General features: G+C 41.9%; 2 protein-coding genes across 2 annotated transcripts; one reads left to right on the forward strand and one right to left on the reverse strand.

Moving 5' to 3' along the window:
• Nucleotides 1-463: 463 nt before the first annotated feature.
• LOC139767196 (uncharacterized) lies at nt 464-6,358 on the reverse strand. Its single transcript, XM_071696315.1, has 3 exons — nt 6,218-6,358; nt 5,694-5,837; nt 464-1,096 (listed from the first exon to the last, which is right to left on the reverse strand). The coding sequence occupies exons 1-3, from the start codon at nt 6,230-6,232 to the stop codon at nt 833-835; spliced, it is 423 nt and encodes a 140-aa protein (XP_071552416.1). The 5' UTR covers nt 6,233-6,358; the 3' UTR covers nt 464-832.
• Nucleotides 6,359-11,803: 5,445 nt separating this feature from the next.
• LOC139767194 (guanine nucleotide-binding protein subunit alpha-14-like) lies at nt 11,804-16,903 on the forward strand. The gene is made up of 2 exons (XM_071696312.1): nt 11,804-11,971; nt 12,153-16,903. Exon 2 carries the CDS (start codon nt 12,248-12,250, stop codon nt 13,367-13,369), a length of 1,122 nt encoding a protein of 373 aa, XP_071552413.1. The 5' UTR covers nt 11,804-11,971; nt 12,153-12,247; the 3' UTR covers nt 13,370-16,903.
• Nucleotides 16,904-17,345: the final 442 nt, after the last annotated feature.

Raw genomic sequence — 17,345 nt, forward strand, 5'->3', positions numbered from 1 at the left:
TCTTTCAATATTGATAAACTCATTAGCAGTAGGGTCATGAGGGATAGGGATATTGTAGGGTTAACTAACAATACTATAGTATTGTAAAATGTGGAAGTAAAATATGATGTACTTTTAACATATGAAGATGGCAATTGTGAAATTTTTGATATAATTGTGTGACCTGATGAAAAATGCATTACTCCATTTATCTCACCATATTTTTTTGTTTTTTTGGAATGTAAACTGAGTTCATATGCTTAAAGAGAAATATGAATCTGACCTTGTGTAGGAGAGATCTCATAAGCATTCATTCAGGCTATAAATTTTTGTTGAATATATTTTAGTCACAAAATAGATAATGATGTGCAGAAAGTAATAGTAAAATTTTGGCGATATTGATGGGGCAACCTGAGGATTTGCTCCCCCTTTTTATTTATAGGTAGCAATCTTACCTCTGATCACGGAAGTTTAAGTTCTGTAGCCTGTTTGGGTAACTTTTATTTATGATAAGGAGCAAGTCTTGCCATGGATTGTGAATATTGTAAACTTAATACTGTTAACTTTAAAACATCCAGATTGATGGTGTGCTTAGGACCAACTTGTGAGTAGTAAGTCATGGCCCAGCAGTAAGGCCATAATCAATTAGTAAACCCCATTACTTTGACATTACGATCCTTGAGCATGGCTTTACAACCTTTGAGCATGACCCCTTTGACCTTGATGGTTTGGCTTTAAGGGTCAGGTCAAAGGTCAGGCCATCATTCTAAAAGGTCATTCTCAAGAATCATACCGTTGTGCTCGTGAGGTTAACAGCTGTAGAACTGTAATGTTATAGTGAGTGATGGCCACACTATGGATCGTCGTGGTAGTCATTCGAGTGGCTGATCATACCGGGGTGCAGCATATATGAACCCAGTTTTGCCCTGCTGCTACTACTGTGGATGTCTTTGTCACTTTCAATATTGACGTTTCCACCATCACTGTTTAAGTAGCTAGTGGTGTCCTCAATGACTCTAGCCAGGTTTTCTGATTTGAGGACAGCCATTGGGTGTAGGGCAATTTGCAGGTCTTGTTCCCTGTCTGCCAGGTCCTGGTGCTGTTCCCTTGATGCATCCTAGAACATATATCATTATCAGTTTTGGTAGTAATAGTAGTATTATCAATAGTATTATTATATACAACAAGGTATTTTGTTGTATTTTGAAGTGTGGTATCATTTGTGAGGATGGATGAGGCATTATTGAGTTACCAGTCAGTGGTTTGTTAATTACCTGTGAACCAGTCGATAACAGGTCGTCATTAGTGGATCAGTTGGTTTTGAGTCAGCCAGTGTGGAATTGGCTAGTTGTTAGTTAGTCATTTGGTAGTAAGTGAATCCATTATTAAGTCAACTTGAGGTGAATCTTTTACTGGCATGTTAGTGAATCAGGAGTGGTGAGTGAGAGCTGAATCTGACAGGGTACATGACTCTGGAGCTGATAGATGCATTAACTTTCATAAATTGACATTGTACTGTACATATCCACTGAGATGTGCATATAGTCACTTTTGTGTATGTGTAAACATTCATATATGTGTATTTATGGATTCCTGTGGTGTAGTGGTTAGCATTCCTGACCATGATGCATTCACAGGCCGCCCAGGGTCGAGAGCATAAGTTTGAATCCTGGTTACTGCATTTGATCCACAGTCAACCCAGCTGTTCATCTACCCCTAAGAGTTGGTCGAAGAAATGGGTACCTGGTGTAGGCTAGGATATATATATATGGATTTGTATGTAGCATTTATGGATCTGGAGAAGGCATATGATAGAGATGATAGAGATGCTCTGTGGAAGGTATTAAGAATATATGGTGTGGGAGCAAGTTGTTAGAAGCAGTGAAAAGTTTTTATCGAGGATGTAAGGCATGTGTACGTGTAGGAAGAGAGGAAAGTGATTGGTTCTCAGTGAATGTAGGTTTGCGGCAGGGGTGTGTGATGTCTCCATGGTTGTTTAATTTGTTTATGGATGGGGTTGTTAGGGAGGTGAATGCAAGAGTTTTGGAAAGAGGGGCAAGTATGAAGTCTGTTGTGGATGAGAGAGCTTGGGAAGTGAGTCAGTTGTTGTTCGCTGATGATACAGCGCTGGTGGCTGATTCATGTGAGAAACTGCAGAAGCTGGTGACTGAGTTTGGTAAAGTGTGTGAAAGAAGAAAGTTAAGAGTAAATGTGAATAAGAGCAAGGTTATTATATTAGGTACAGTAGGGTTGAGGGTCAAGTCAGTTGGGAGGTAAGTTTGAATGGAGAAAAACTGGAGGAAGTAAAGTGTTTCAGATATCTGGGAGTGGATCTGGCAGCGGATGGAACCATGGAAGCGGAAATGGATCATAGGGTGGGGGAGGGGGCGAAAATTCTGGGGGCCTTGAAGAATGTGTGGAAGTCGAGAACATTATCTCGGAAAGCAAAAATGGGTATGTTTGAAGGAATAGTGGTTCCAACAATGTTGTATGGTTGCGAGGCGTGGGCTATGGATAGAGTTGTGCGCAGGAGGGTGGATGTGCTGGAAATGAGATGTTTGAGGACAATGTGTGGTGTGAGGTGGTTTGATCGAGTAAGTAACGTAAGGGTAAGAGAGATGTGTGGAAATAAAAAGAGCGTGGTTGAGAGAGCAGAAGAGGGTGTTTTGAAATGGTTTGGGCACATGGAGAGAATGAGTGAGGAAAGATTGACCAAGAGGATATATGTGTCGGAGGTGGAGGGAACGAGGAGAAGTGGGAGACCAAATTGGAGGTGGAAAGATGGAGTGAAAAAGATTTTGTGTGATCGAGGCCTGAACATGCAGGAGGGTGAAAGGAGGGCAAGGAATAGAGTGAATTGGATCGATGTGGTATACCGGGGTTGACGTGCTGTCAGTGGATTGAATCAGGGCATGTGAAGCGTCTGGGGTAAACCATGGAAAGCTGTGTAGGTATTGTATATTTGCGTGTGTGGACGTATGTATATACATGTGTATGGGGGTGGGTTGGGCAATTTCTTTTGTCTGTTTCCGTGCGCTACCTCGCAAACGTGGGAGACAGCGACAAAGCAAAAAAAATATATATATATATATATATATATATATATATATATATATATATATATATATATATATTTCGTTTTCTTTTAAACTATTCGCCATTTCCCGCGTTAGCGAGGTAGTGTTAAGAACAGAGGACTGGGCCTTTTTTGGAATATCCTCACCTGGCCCCCTCTGTTCCTTCTTTTGGAAAATTAAAAAAGAAATAACTTCAATGATTTAGATACAGCCCTGACTTTCTACCACATTGCTGGAGCTTCTATTGATCAGGCAACCCTGAAGCATGTAGCAAAAACTGTTGCACATGTAGAGCTGTTAGACCATGTTGTGGAAGTCTTCACACTCTTTGATGATAACAATGATGGTCAGCTCAGTAATCGTGAGTTTGTTGCTGTCATGAAAAACAGATTGCAGCGTGGCTTAGAGAAACCCAAAGATACAGGATTTGTAAAGCTTATTGTTTCCATGTTTAAGTGTGCCAGAGAGACCAAGCCAGTTCTTCTGGATATATGAGGAAAGGTTCGTGTGCAAGATGCAGAGTCAAAAGAAGCAGAGTGGAAGAGACACTGTGAGGGGTGTAATTGCAGAGGCAAAAGTAGAGACAATGGAGAAAATTCTGTGGGAGGAAATCAAGCAGAAAAAAAAAAAAATAGAAACTATTTTACTGATGTAAAGTGCAATGTCGAAGGCAGAAATTTGATATTCTAACATCCAACTTAAAAGCAAGGAAACAAATAATATGTGCAGTTTGTTGATGTGGTGGACCTGTTGGTAACACAGCATTCAGCTTGCTTTTAAGATTATTGAAATATGATTATATGTTATAATCAAGCAAAAGTAAAGTTAATATATATATATATATATATATATATATATATATATATATATATATATATATATATATATAGCATTAATGGCCTTGATTAGGGCCTCAGCTGCCTGTGCTGTCACAGCTAACATAATGAATTTTAGTTTCACATTTGTTATTCCTCATGCAATCTTGACCCCTGAACACAATTATAATAGCTAAATTACAGAAATGTTTACTTACGTATACCTATTTATGTTTTTTTATATGCACCTATTCTATTTCGGTAAATCAATAATTATTTTTTAAAGTGGATGGCTTATCAGAAACGGCAGAAATGTAGGAATGCTATTGTACACAAGCCAGGTGTTCTTATTGGTACATGTATATTGTAATTCCGGAGGGATGACTATGATTGGTTCCTTTTCTTGACTGAATTGCCAAGAAACTTTCTGAATGGTAAATATTTAAAATTGCATGTAAAGGTGATAGTTGGTTTCTTGACTTCAGTAATTGCCAAGAAGTGTTGTGATTTTGGTTCACATGAAGCCAGTGTTCGATGTCTTTCACAACGCAGAAATGTTATCCCCCTCACGTTACTGCAAGAAAAAAATAAAATGCCAAACCGCTTGAATATATAGGTACACCCCTTGGGTATGACGGCCTACCCTTTGGGATGGCCCTAAGTTAAAGGTCAGATTTCATAACCACTTCACATCCAGTGTACTTGTCCATGATGGAATCAAACAGGTGTCATAAAGTTTTCCTGTAGAACAAAAATTAAGTGTTTATTGTTGTCATGGTGTAAACAAATGCTGCAGACTAAGGAAAAGTGAACATAAAGGAACTGAGGACTACGGCATATTGCACGGATGACGACGTATCGACCTCTAGAATCCGGTCGTTTATAAAAGAAAACGGTTTTCAAATCTGTTTTCTATGTATACAAAGGATAACTATAAGCAGACTTAAGTATTCCCATCACTGAATAACGGATGTGAGCTGAGTGAAACGTGCGTGGGAGCAGTCTAAAGTCCTTCCGAATCGTTTTGTCTTACCATATCCATAATTATGGGATCTCTAAGTGAGGATATCAGTAATGTTCAACTGTCCTAGCCTACTGAATCTAATATCATTCCTGAAGACGATTCAACATTGTGGTTATAGAGAACATCTCGCAACGGAGTGTAATTTTGTTTGTAGAAACCATCAGAAAAACATAAACCTACCTAAACTTGAAGGTTTCATCCAGAAAAATGGATGCCATGTCGCGATGATGCACTCGGATATACTTATACGTCTTTATGTACGTATATATGCCTCAGTATACATATACAGGCCTCATTTTACGTATAAAACCTTCCAATTTATAGCCTCTAATTTATGCAGGCTTATATTGTTTTACGTACTAACGTATATGTGTAAGACTTGATCGTATAAGCTTATGTGCAAATATATTTTCCAAGATACATACAGAACCTTGATGCATGTATACATACAATAGTACTATATATATGCAGTGGGAGCGTGTATGGCCTTATAGTGATTTAGAACACCTGAAGGAGTTCAAGTTTTCTCGATTTGTGGTATTAACCTGGCGTTGACGGCCTTAATGACTATGGCATCATCAATAAAAACGTAGGTAAGACTGAATCAGAAGTCACTGGAAACAGTAATATTTGCTTACGTAAGCCTAACTCCTTGAGCTTCACTATATGACCCTTAAGGGTATGTTAGTCTGGCTTTAGACTAGGGCCTTGAGATCACATCAGAGGTCACGGCGTGGGTCTTACCGTTTGCGCGTGAGGGTAATTGATAGCAAGTACACACATACGCACGCTACAAACCTCATCCTGCTTCATCACTTTAAGCAGCGTCTTCATGTCGCCAAAGGTAAGGGCCTTCATAAGCTCCATTGGTGTGGCTGGCGGTGGCTCGATCATCCCCTCCTCCTTTGGCATCCCGCTGACGAAGGACGCCAACGTCACCAGCTGGAGAGGAGACAGTGTTCGTCTTTATGAAGGGTTGGGGGGGGGGGGGGATTGGTTTTATAAAAATTTTCAAAAAGATATTGGTGGGTGGGTGGGTTTACCAGTGGTGTTCCATCATAACATTATATATATGTATAATCCTCAAGTAGAACCGTGACGTATGATACCCTGGCCTGTGACCTTAACCGCAAGGGTTAGGTCAAAGGCCAGGCTATCATTCGGTTCGTAAGGGCCATACCGACCTGCTTAGGAGGTTAATGGCATATGTTGTCTGAAAACTACGTTGAGTATTCCTTTCAAATCTCAAGGAAGTTGAAGCGATTGTGGTCTTGGTCCGTTCATGTAACGTTTAGTCATGCACCTAAAATCCTTATACTTACAATCTTTAGCTCCATATCTGCAGTATGGGACTGGGACGACCTGATACGGTGCAAAGCCGTTACTGATCTAAGGACAACTGAGCTTCGAGGGTACTAAACGCTGACTAGTACCAGGTAGAGATTTGACTCGCTTGTCCGATATCGTTTTCTTTTTAAATTCAGTGCACTTATTTCATGACTTCGTTGATGTATAGACGTTCGAGACCTCTCGTACTCTGGAGATAAGCTTCATCAGGCATTAGACATTCCTGATTCAATACATAGTTACTGTTGTTAATATTAGAGTGAGTTTTGGGTGTTGCGTGTGGCAATGTTGACATCCTACCCGGGTGACTCCCCCATGTTGGGTCGACGTATCCGTGAGATAATTTGACACCGGGACTCTGTTCTCTCTTCCTCTCTGAATCCGTGGTAGACACCCTTCCTTGTGGACAACCTGACAAAAGTTTTGTGTAGAATTCACGTTGGAGGCATTATATTTTCATTTCAACCACACATTGTTGTGTTTGCTTTTGTGTCCGTAAACGTTTCTTGATTTGAACTCGATGTTTCTTATGAAAATACGACACTGACATTTCACTTGATCATGGAATATTTTACCTATCTTTGTTAGCCTGATTTGTGTGTGTGTGTGAATTACGAATCCGTCCCCTCAGCCTCCACGGGCTCAGAAATTTTACGTTTTCAGAAGTTTTATGAAACTATAAACCATTGTGTAATGCATTTCCACAAAAAAAGAGAACAGGTTGATTACTTGGGAATGATTACGCTGATTCATTTTCTTTGAAATGGCTCAGGCGTCAATGGGTGGGATGAATTTAAACATTAACGGTGTAATCATGACGGTATTCGCCTTAGAAATGACAAGAGGTTAAGACGTCTTCCTCAAGAGGTTAAGTCGTCGTGCTTAAGAGGGGGCTAACTCGTGGAACTCAAAGAGGGGTTAAGTCTTTGTATTCTTGGAGTTAAGTCTTTGTTCGCAGGGGATTAAGTTTACCACCGGTACGTCATCGTTGAAGGAAATGGAAAAAAAAAAAAATATTGGTGTTGGGCAAATAAACTGAGTCAGGCAAGCCTTGGGTTGAGGCATTGGCATCTGCCCACTGGGTATCGAGTCGGGGGCTGCTGACCTGTGACGGGCGAGCGCCTCAACTCCTCCTCTGACATTTCAACAGTGCGAGTCTCTTCCCCCCCAGCCCCTCCATTTATCCCCCCTCACCCCCATTTATGTATCGATATCCCACAGAAATGAGAGCGAAATTAGATTCATACGGTCAGAGGCCTGTTTATACATTAAGGGCGTTTGAGGACTGGTGTTTCCGAGGAGAATGGTTAAGGGTAGAGGAGGGGTTGGTGAGTGTAGTGGTGATGGTTACGGAGGGGTTGGTGAGGGTAGTGGCGATGATAGAGTTGGTGTAGGCAGAGAACAGATCCAGAAGTCCTTGGGACGAACATCTTCAAGGCTGCCTGGGTTGGGTGTGCAGGTTCACGTGACTAACTTTGTAGTGAACAGGTAGGACTACCATTGATGAACAGGTGGGACTACCATGATGAACAGGTGGGACTACCATGATGAACAGGTGGGACTACCATGATGAACAGGTGGGACTACCATGGTGCAGAGCATCTGAAACTACCATGAAGACCAAGTGGAACTATAATAATGATGAAGAGGAATATCATTACTATGATAAACATACAGATCTGATTGAAGTTAGATAACTCTTAACTGACATCAGTTTCGGTGAAACCTTGTGTAAGTCTTAGTTAAGAATTACGCTGCTTTGTTCTCTCCATGATTTTGATGTGAATAGATTTCCCCTCTTCTGCCATCCTTGGTACTAACAGCACTTACCATTCCTCTTGCTCGCAGCTGAGTAAAGTTAACTTAGGATTGACAGGCGGGAACCATTAGTGTTGTTTAGTTCCATGTCTCGAAAATAAGCAGTAGAGAAATACGTTATTATGGGGGACTGCTTGTGTGTATTTTTCTGTGTGTGGTTGATTGAGTGCAGGACGGAATCTTAGGTTGATGATCTCGATCCAGAAGTTGGTAGCCAATCGTAAGGCCAGCAACTTTCATAATTAAGGTGGATGTTTGTGTTCTACAAGTCTTGAGTAGTGGAAGTCTGTATAAGGAAGGCACACCGTTGCTGTAGCTGCCTCCTCGCTGGAGGAGTGGTTGAAGCGCATCTGTTTTATAACTTCCTTGATGGCAAGGGTTCGAGCGCGTCTCAGTTTGCCTCTCCATAGACCGACCGACGTCCGGTTCCTCGTTGAACGTTCGTCCGGCTTCTCGTTATACATATGTTCATCTCGTCGACCACTCGTCTGCCACGGTGTGTCATCCTTCGTTATTTGGTTCTTTGAAAGAAATATCAGAGGGAGAAAGAAAGAAAGGGTAAGGAGCCTCTTTATCAGGAGCATACCGCTCACTCACCCCTCACGATGCCCATATTCCACTGACCATGGCCACTGATGCCGAGAAATTTAAAGGAAAGAAAAACTCGATAATTTCTTTTTCATTGCCAATCTTTCGGATGCATCGGTGATGGTGGCGACACATCCGGTTGTCAGGCAAATGACACATTCAGAGGATGTCCTTGGAATCACAGACGTCCGTGATTAGGGAAAATTTACCTCAGTATAGACATGCAGAGGAATTAATCTGAATTTTGTGCCATTTCTGTAGTATAGTCCATCGAATACGCCAGCGTGAGGGAGAATGAAATTTGGTAGACATTTACCACATGTAACCCCTTTTAATCCTTCACTGAGGACACGTAGGGCTATATAGGGAAATACGTAAAAAGAACTCTCAAGTCTCACCGCAAAATGCTATGAGCAACGCGCGCAGCAATCTGGTGGCAGCGAGTTCTGTCCAGTTGAGTTGTCTGGGGAAATCATCAGAGCGGCTGGGTTCCCTGGGTATTTCCCTCCAATTCACTGCGTCGTAGGCTGTATTACTGGCGCTCTGTTGTTGTGGACGTAGCTTTGCTTCTCAGTCCGCTGTACTTTGCATGTCTTCTGATATCCCTGCCACAGACAGCCTCGAGAAGACCCAGTGGTCAGTTGCTTATTGCATTACCTTGTATTTGCGTTACTGGCTGACCTGTTGAGGATCCTCTCGTATCACCCAGTCTGGTGTGCGTGTTGGATGATAACAGAATCATCACCAGATGGTGTCCTCGCTTCCCTTTCGCAATAGTGTAGTGATGGGTTCTGTACCGCGTCACGTGCCTGAGACTCCTCGTGCATCACTGAGGCCAAGGTATATATATATATATTAGCTGGCTGTAGACGGAGTTAGCGACAGAGCGGATGGTGATTGGTATATTGTCGACCCTCACTGTTGGTCTTGACCAAAGTACAATCATAAAGACTGACTCGAGAATATTTACCAAACGGAAATATTGAATATATATGATTGGCTTCCCAATATTATTATCTTTTTACCTTTTGAGCACACGGTACGACCTTTGAGTGTGATAACGTGGTCTCTGACCTGATCCTTATGGATGAGGTCCGATGCAAAACCATTATACCAAAGGTCGTACCGTTGGGTACATAACTAGAGCTTCGTGCCATTTACGTGATATATATATATATATATATATATATGTGTGTGTGTTTGTGTGTTCTGGAAAGCAGGTGCGAGGCTGAACCAGTCTGCATGTGCTTAACAGCTGGGATTTTTCCACTGTACATTCCATGGAGACTGGAATCGACGACGTCCATGATGACAGACGATGCTTGTGTTTTGACCTTTGGTGTGACCTGTGTGATGTGACGTGTGATGTGGCCTTAGTGTGACCTTTGTGATATACCGTGTCTTTTGATTGGCATGAACTTCAGTTTGATCTCGTGTGACATGGACCTGGTGTAAGCCCTCATCCTTAGTTCGCGGGTCATTTGACGTGACTCATGTCATAGCCACAGGTGTGACCTCTTGTGTGTACTGCTGGGATGTACCCCTGGTGTGACCTTTCATGTGTACTCAGAAAAACCTGTGGTGGAACCTCTGGCTTGTCTGAGGTGACCTTTTAGTTGTATTCACTTGTAACTCCCTATTGTGGCCCTGGAGCCACCTACCTTTAAATAATTTAATTTGAAGTCAAGTAGTTGCTTAATCATTTGGCAAAGAAATTGCTCAATCAGTAGGCAAAGAAATGCTACAAATTAACAGACACACATACTCATCTTTGTAACGGTACCCCATGTAAGGCTCACACACACACACACACACACACACACACACACACACACACACACACACACACACAAACAAGCTACCCACATAATGGCCCGTGAGATACATATCAATATTGACAATTATTCATTCATCCGTCAGGCCCGGGGACAAGGCAGCTAAGTGCCCTCCACATAAAACACTATATAGTAAAAGACGTGCCTTCGCTTACGGGAATGTGTCGTCATCTTTAATAAGGGTATTTTCAATCCTGATCTCAACTGTGCCAGATGTCCTGTTATCGTTACATAGTTGGTTTGATTATCTGTCTCTCTCATAGACAAAAAAAGATCTTATTTCTTGGTTATTTGCTCTGTTGTCTAATGTTAACAACTTATTTCTTATTCTTCTTTCTCTCGTCTACTCTCCCATGATCGGTTTGTGTTGACGACCTATACTGCTGTGATGTGTGTCGTCAAGCAAGAACGAGCGGAAGATTCCGGTTAGACTTTCTTTCTCCGAGTTGCTGCCATATTCTTGCCCCCTCGTCGGGCGTGGAATCACCCATGACTGGTTGCTGCTAAATACGCCCTGGTTCACCGGGATCCCCTGGATTCAGCAGTCCCAACGCCCTAATTGGTCCAAGAGTCATGACGTCATTAACCGGACACACCAAAAGTACTGATTGGCCTGCGCCTTTGCAACGTCACCATCCTGGCTCACCAACGTCAGTTATTAGAATTTGGCTGTGGGCAGTATTGCTCAACCCACCTTGTTCCATGCTGTATCCAGGCTGCCGCATCTATGGCGTGTAATTAGCATGTGTTGTGTTGCGTAAGGCTGACTAATGGGTGGAGCTGATACAGTAGATTTCAAAGGTTGGACATAATGACAAAAAGTTGTTTCTGTATTGTGACCGACAGCGTAGCATCAAGGACATCCGCGCAGATGTTACGGGACTTTGTGTACACATCATACATATTTTCTAAATATGAATATCATTATAATTCACCAAGGTGTGTTCACTATTATAGAGGCAAAACGTTGTCTGCAACGTTGTGTGGAATAAGCAGGCGAATATATCTGCAGATTTTAGCTACCTGTGTTAGGTTCATTTAAATACGGACGAGCTCCACAAAACCAGTTATTACTAACATTATGAATTTGTTACCGACGCACTACACTCTAGAAGAAGATTTACTTTCACACTAAGATCTTGCCCATTAGAGCACATTATTTTTCTCGAGAAAAGTGCCTATGATTAAGGTTGCAACTGCTCTGTGTCATACGTCTGGCACGCAACTGGAGCCGTCGGGCTGGTTTTGTCGCTAACCTGAACCCAGTGTGGCAAGTCGCGCTGTACCTGATGTTGCAGCTGGTAGTGTTAGCACTGTTCTAGTGGTTATTTGTGTCCCTGAGTGTGGAATAATTGTAAAGGAATGCAACAAGTACCCCTGGATGTGATGGGTGATACTGAATGGATTTTGGATTACTCGATGCGGGGGAGTTGAAGTCTCGCAACCACGGAGGAAGCATCATCTTTGTCTACGTCGAGTCACGACACTGTAAGTTTGAGAGAAAAGCCCCGGGTGTAGTCAGGCGAGACTGCACAGATATACCACCACGAGCTGCAAGAGCAATTGATTATATCTGTTCACTATACGATGAATAAATTTGAGTTAACTTCATTCTTAATGGGGTTTCATTGTGTATCATTGCGACATTGGTTATTTTTTTCTCCTTTAGGTGGATATACTGGCAGCACGGGTGGTGTGAGGAGTGTGGCGTAGGCCGGGTTGGTGAGAGTGGCGGCACGAGCACCTTAACAGCGCCCGTCAGTCATGGCGTGCCCGCTGTCATGCTACTGTGGGCTTATGTGCCGCTGCGGGTGCATCCCCTCACCAGATGTACCTCCTGTTAACCCTGGCGGCTCCCTGGGGCGGGAGACTCACCGCAGCCATGTTGTTTACGTCCTCCTGCTCGGGGCCGCAGAAACAGGCAAATCCACAATCATGCGACAGATGAAAATCATCGACAGTGGCGGTATGTCTCCAGCCTCGTTGCGCTCGTACACGCGGCACGTGCTCGAAAACGTTCTCACGTGCGTTACGCGTCTGATAGAGGCCGTTCAGGAAGCTGCCGTTCCCTGGGGTTCGCCGGAGGCCGCTCATGCCGCCCTCACCCTGGCTGCGGTGACGCCCGCGGACTGGGGCTCGATAGAGGAAGACATGAAGCCAGCATTACTGCCCCAAGATCACGCATACCTGATGCGCGTGCTGTGGGAGGATCCGGCCGCCCAGGAGTGCTGGCTGCGGGCCAACGAGTTCAACCTCCCAGACAGCACAGCTTACTACCTGTCAGCCACCGACCGCCTGGCGCAGCAGCCGTACTTACCCACCCAGGAAGATGTGCTCCAGCTCCGCATCCCCACACGTTCCGCCACTGTTTTCGACTTCCATGATAGGAACTGGACCTTCAGAATAACGGACGTGGGTGGTCAACGCGGTGAGAGGCGGAGATGGCTACGTCTTTTCGATGAGGTCAATGCCATCATATTCCTTGCGGCGTTGAGTGAGTACGATCAAACATGGAGTAAGGAGGAGGAGGATGGTATGAACAGATTGGAACTCTCCCTCCAGCTCTTCCGAGAGACTTTGAATTATCCTGGATTCTCAAAAACTAGCATTATTTTATTCTTAAATAAAACAGACGTGCTACAGAAGAAGATAGCGAGGTCAGACCTTGCCAAATATTTTCCCGACTACACTGGGCCACGGGGCGACGCGCGCGGTGCCACCGATTACATACGCAACCGTTTCGTGACGTTCGCCAAGAACCGAGACAACTTCTTTCCTCACGAAACCTGTGCCACAGACACCAACAAGACAAGGTTCGTCTTCGCCGCCGTCAGAGAAAGCATTTTGTGGGATAACATTAGACTTTTTATGGATCCATTCCACTAGAATTTGTATATGTTGCTTATCTTAGAGCTATTTAGTCGGAGTGATTAAAAGGATTAGTTACCAAGTTTCTTGCAGTTCCATTGTGTCATGGAATAACCTCGCGCTCTAAGTCGAAGATTGCAACTAACATGGAAGGTATGTCTTGGCAAGCTCGTCAGTCGAGTCACGATGTAAAAGTACAAGCGAATTTATACGAAGTCTGTGATACGTAGCTAATGAGGAAAGGAGACGAGAAGAGGTTGGCAAGGAGTGAAGGAACAGTAATCTTTAAGTCTGCCAGAATTGTTAGCTCCCACTATAATCAGTTTATAGGTCGAGTATGACACTCGTAGACATGAAAGTATAGACGATACCTGACGTGGTTTGCTTCGCTTGATGTGTTTGCTTTAAGTGGAACGAAGTAATTGTCGAGTATGACACTCGTTAATAAGAAATGGAGGGTAGTGCCCAGCGTGTTGTAGGATGCAAGGTGCTACAAGAACAGTATGAAGTGTTGCTCTACATCTTTCGCTGTGCTGTGGTATACCGCGGTGTTGAGGGACTCTCTCTGGTGCTAGTTATTTAAGTCGTATTTTCATGTTAATTTTACCTTTGGCTAGTATGCCACATCTCAGTTTCTATGCACACTAAATATTTTCAGTTTCTAAGGTGTGCTGTTGTTGCTGTGGCGATTTCGCAGGTCTCTCCCATTATTTCAGTTTAGCACCACACTGCTCGTGTATTCATAAACACTAGGGTGTGAGTATAATGTGCACATGCATTCTCTTCTCTCACGTCACTCCATGAGAGATATTCACATTTCATGTCTTCCTTGTCAAGGAAAAAGACGTCCCGCTACGTATATATATATATATATATATATATATATATATATATATATATATATATATATATATATATATATATATGTGTGTGTGTGTGTGTGTGTGTGAGTGTGTTATATTAATAGGCTGTAGTGAACATATTGTTGGTTGGAAAGAAATGTAAGGTTTTTACTGCATTGTTGCAGTAGGAATGTTACATGCCTTTTAGCGTAAAAGTTTTGAAAATGTCATAAACGTTAGTGAGGGGTTGTGTTCGTATACATGCATCGAGCCACCTTAGGACCCGTGTAACTACGCTGTAGAAGGTATACTTTTTTTTTTTTTATAGGGTTTGCAATTCCTACTGGGTTAAGGTACACAGGAGAAGACGTGGTCGTACAGGATTAGTTTTTTGTCATGGTATTTAGGGAATGATTCTGTGTTAGAATGTGATGGGAATGATACCATACTGAAGGTAGATTGAGGAGGTTTTTCATACACCTTCCCTTTTTGGTGTTACTAATTAACCCTACCACTGGCCATCTACCGTAATTAATGATTCTTAGTTTACTGTTATATTTACTTATTTTCACATCCTCGTACTTTTTAATTTATTTAGTCAAGGAGATAAATTTTAGTTACACAAAGTCCAGCAGAGTCGCGGGAGGATTCATATCTGCCGCCGTCTTGTAGGCAAAGTGTTGGGTTAAAACCAATCAGCCTTTTCCTAACTCCCCTCACACCTAATGTAACAACTTTACCCAGGGATGGTACAGGGGAACATGTCGAAAATGAACATTAACATGATGGCGTTTTACTTTCTTCCCACTTGCCGACTAGATGACAGCCGCCACCTTTTCATTTTGATGGTTAGTCACTAACGCAAGTGGTAGTAATGATTGGTTCATTGATAGTAATCGTTGCAGCTTTATGATTCCAGACTGTGATGATTATCTTTGGTCGTACAGTCCTGCTTTCCACAAGATAACTTTATTAGGTCTTCTGTTGTTTGACTCTGTGTAAAGCTGTGTATGTCTTGGGCGTGGATTAGGTAATGATAACATCTTTCACCGTAGTATTTTGTGCTGGATCTCGTATTGCACTTACCATCTCCCAGAATTACCGTATTTACTCGTTTTTGTTTTGTTCGCTGATCCTATGTGCCTTGGATAGGCTTGGGTTGTCGAGATGAAGCCATAGGTTAGGTGGGGGATAGGTTAGAAACGTGACCAGATTCGACTTGCATGTGAAGCGGTAAAGGGCAGATGTCAGTGTGATGGGTTGTACCCACAACCTTCGCCAGAGTTCGATTCCCGAGTGATCCATGAGAGCCTTTGTTCATTTCTGTGTTGCAGATTGTTGCACTTTTGGAGCATTTTATTATTTGTGATATAGCTGTTCGTACTGTTGACGGTTATTAGATGTACCACGGCCTAAATTCACTGCCAGAAGTGTGGCTTTATCGTAACATTGCATTACAGAGGTGATCTGGAGGTGACTACTCCTGGAGAAGGGTATTAAACCCAGCCTCTTAAATCGTGGTGAAAGCTTGACCAGTCATCGCAACTTTTTGTATGAACCTCAGCACTTCTGCACTCACCCTGTGAAGCTGTGCACTTATTTTTATTTTAGGCAGGTTGACATTAAGAATGTTTCATAGAGTTTTTGTTTCCGTGTCGACTTTGATATAATGGTGAGAGGCCTTTATGGATATAGTGATCCACAAATCCAGTCATGGGTCCATATATTTCTAAGTTGGTTTCAGCAGCTACTGATGATTTAAAAAAAATCTTTACACTTAAGTTTAATGTACATAAACGTAAAAATTTTCTTCGAAAAAAAAACTTTTTCTTTTTACGTAGTGGTATGGGGCGTATACCAGCAGGACTGGTGATAGAGGAAAGCATGCTTGTGCTCACATTTTTCTTAGCTTAGCTCAAACCGTTCTGGATTATCCGCAGCTTCGTGGTAAGATCGTCCGCCCATACACCCATCATGTACCTGATTGGCTTATTATTGGTAAATCCTTCCTAGTGAGGTTGCTTGTTAATATAACAGATAGTATTTTTCGTATAGTTCCAGTGTTTAAGTGTGAAATACATGACAGGTGCATGAATTTTTGTTCTTTTGTTTTGAGAACAATTGGTTTCCGTTTTGGGGGTAAATTACTGATGATACCCGAAGTGCTGTCTCTTGGTAATGTTGGAGAATTTTGCATCAAAACAGTGCAATGCGGATGTACATAAGTTGAACCTTTCACGTGCGAATACCACAGTGTATGTGTGGCAGATCAACGCCATAGGGATGTTACTAAGGAGCAGTGTATTGAAAAACGATCTTGCAAGTCGAAATCAGTTTGTGGATGAGGTTATAGAGAAAATGAAGACCTCATTGTGTGTGGACTGTTGATATATGTATATGTTTATAAGATATTGTTGAATTTAATTTCATTGTTGAATGTAAATATTATTATATATGTTTTATGACTTAGCTGTAAATACGAGTATATTGTCATTTTTTACTGTACATATTTCTATGTACGTTTAAATGTGTAAATAATGGGGAGCTGACAAAGACTTGCTGATTAATAACATTTCTGTGATGACTTAATGAATCCAATTGACATAGTATAATGTTTTAGTAGAATAAGTACAGGCGAAAAACCTGTTGTAGTCTTGTGTACCTCTTTGAACGTGAAGCTGTAGGAAAAACTAATAAAAAAGAATTAGATTTATTTGATTGTAATTAATACGAAGATATTTTCCTTATATATATATATATATATATATATATATATATATATATATATATATATATATATATATATATATATATATATGTGTGTGTGTGTGTGTGTGTGTGTATATTAATTTGATAGTTTTTTCTAATAATGGTTTTTCTTGGTTCTTCGCCATTATTTCCCACTGTACACTTGACTGGGAATCATATTATGTCACGCCTGTTATAGCTTGGGAAGAAGCAACATCTGATACATTAACTAAGATTTTCTTAATCAATAGATACGAGAAGTGCTAATTCAGATTTCTGTTAAGGGAGCCTTTCACTATTAATGAATTAAATGGTGATTTGTTTTATCAGTTGTTTTTCGGATGTTTTTATTTTCAATTACCTCGTGGTCCTCACTGTTAGTGGTCTATCTTTATCTGTTAATT

Source organism: Panulirus ornatus, chromosome 59 (assembly GCF_036320965.1).
Source record: "Panulirus ornatus isolate Po-2019 chromosome 59, ASM3632096v1, whole genome shotgun sequence".
Lineage (NCBI taxonomy): Eukaryota > Metazoa > Arthropoda > Malacostraca > Decapoda > Palinuridae > Panulirus > Panulirus ornatus.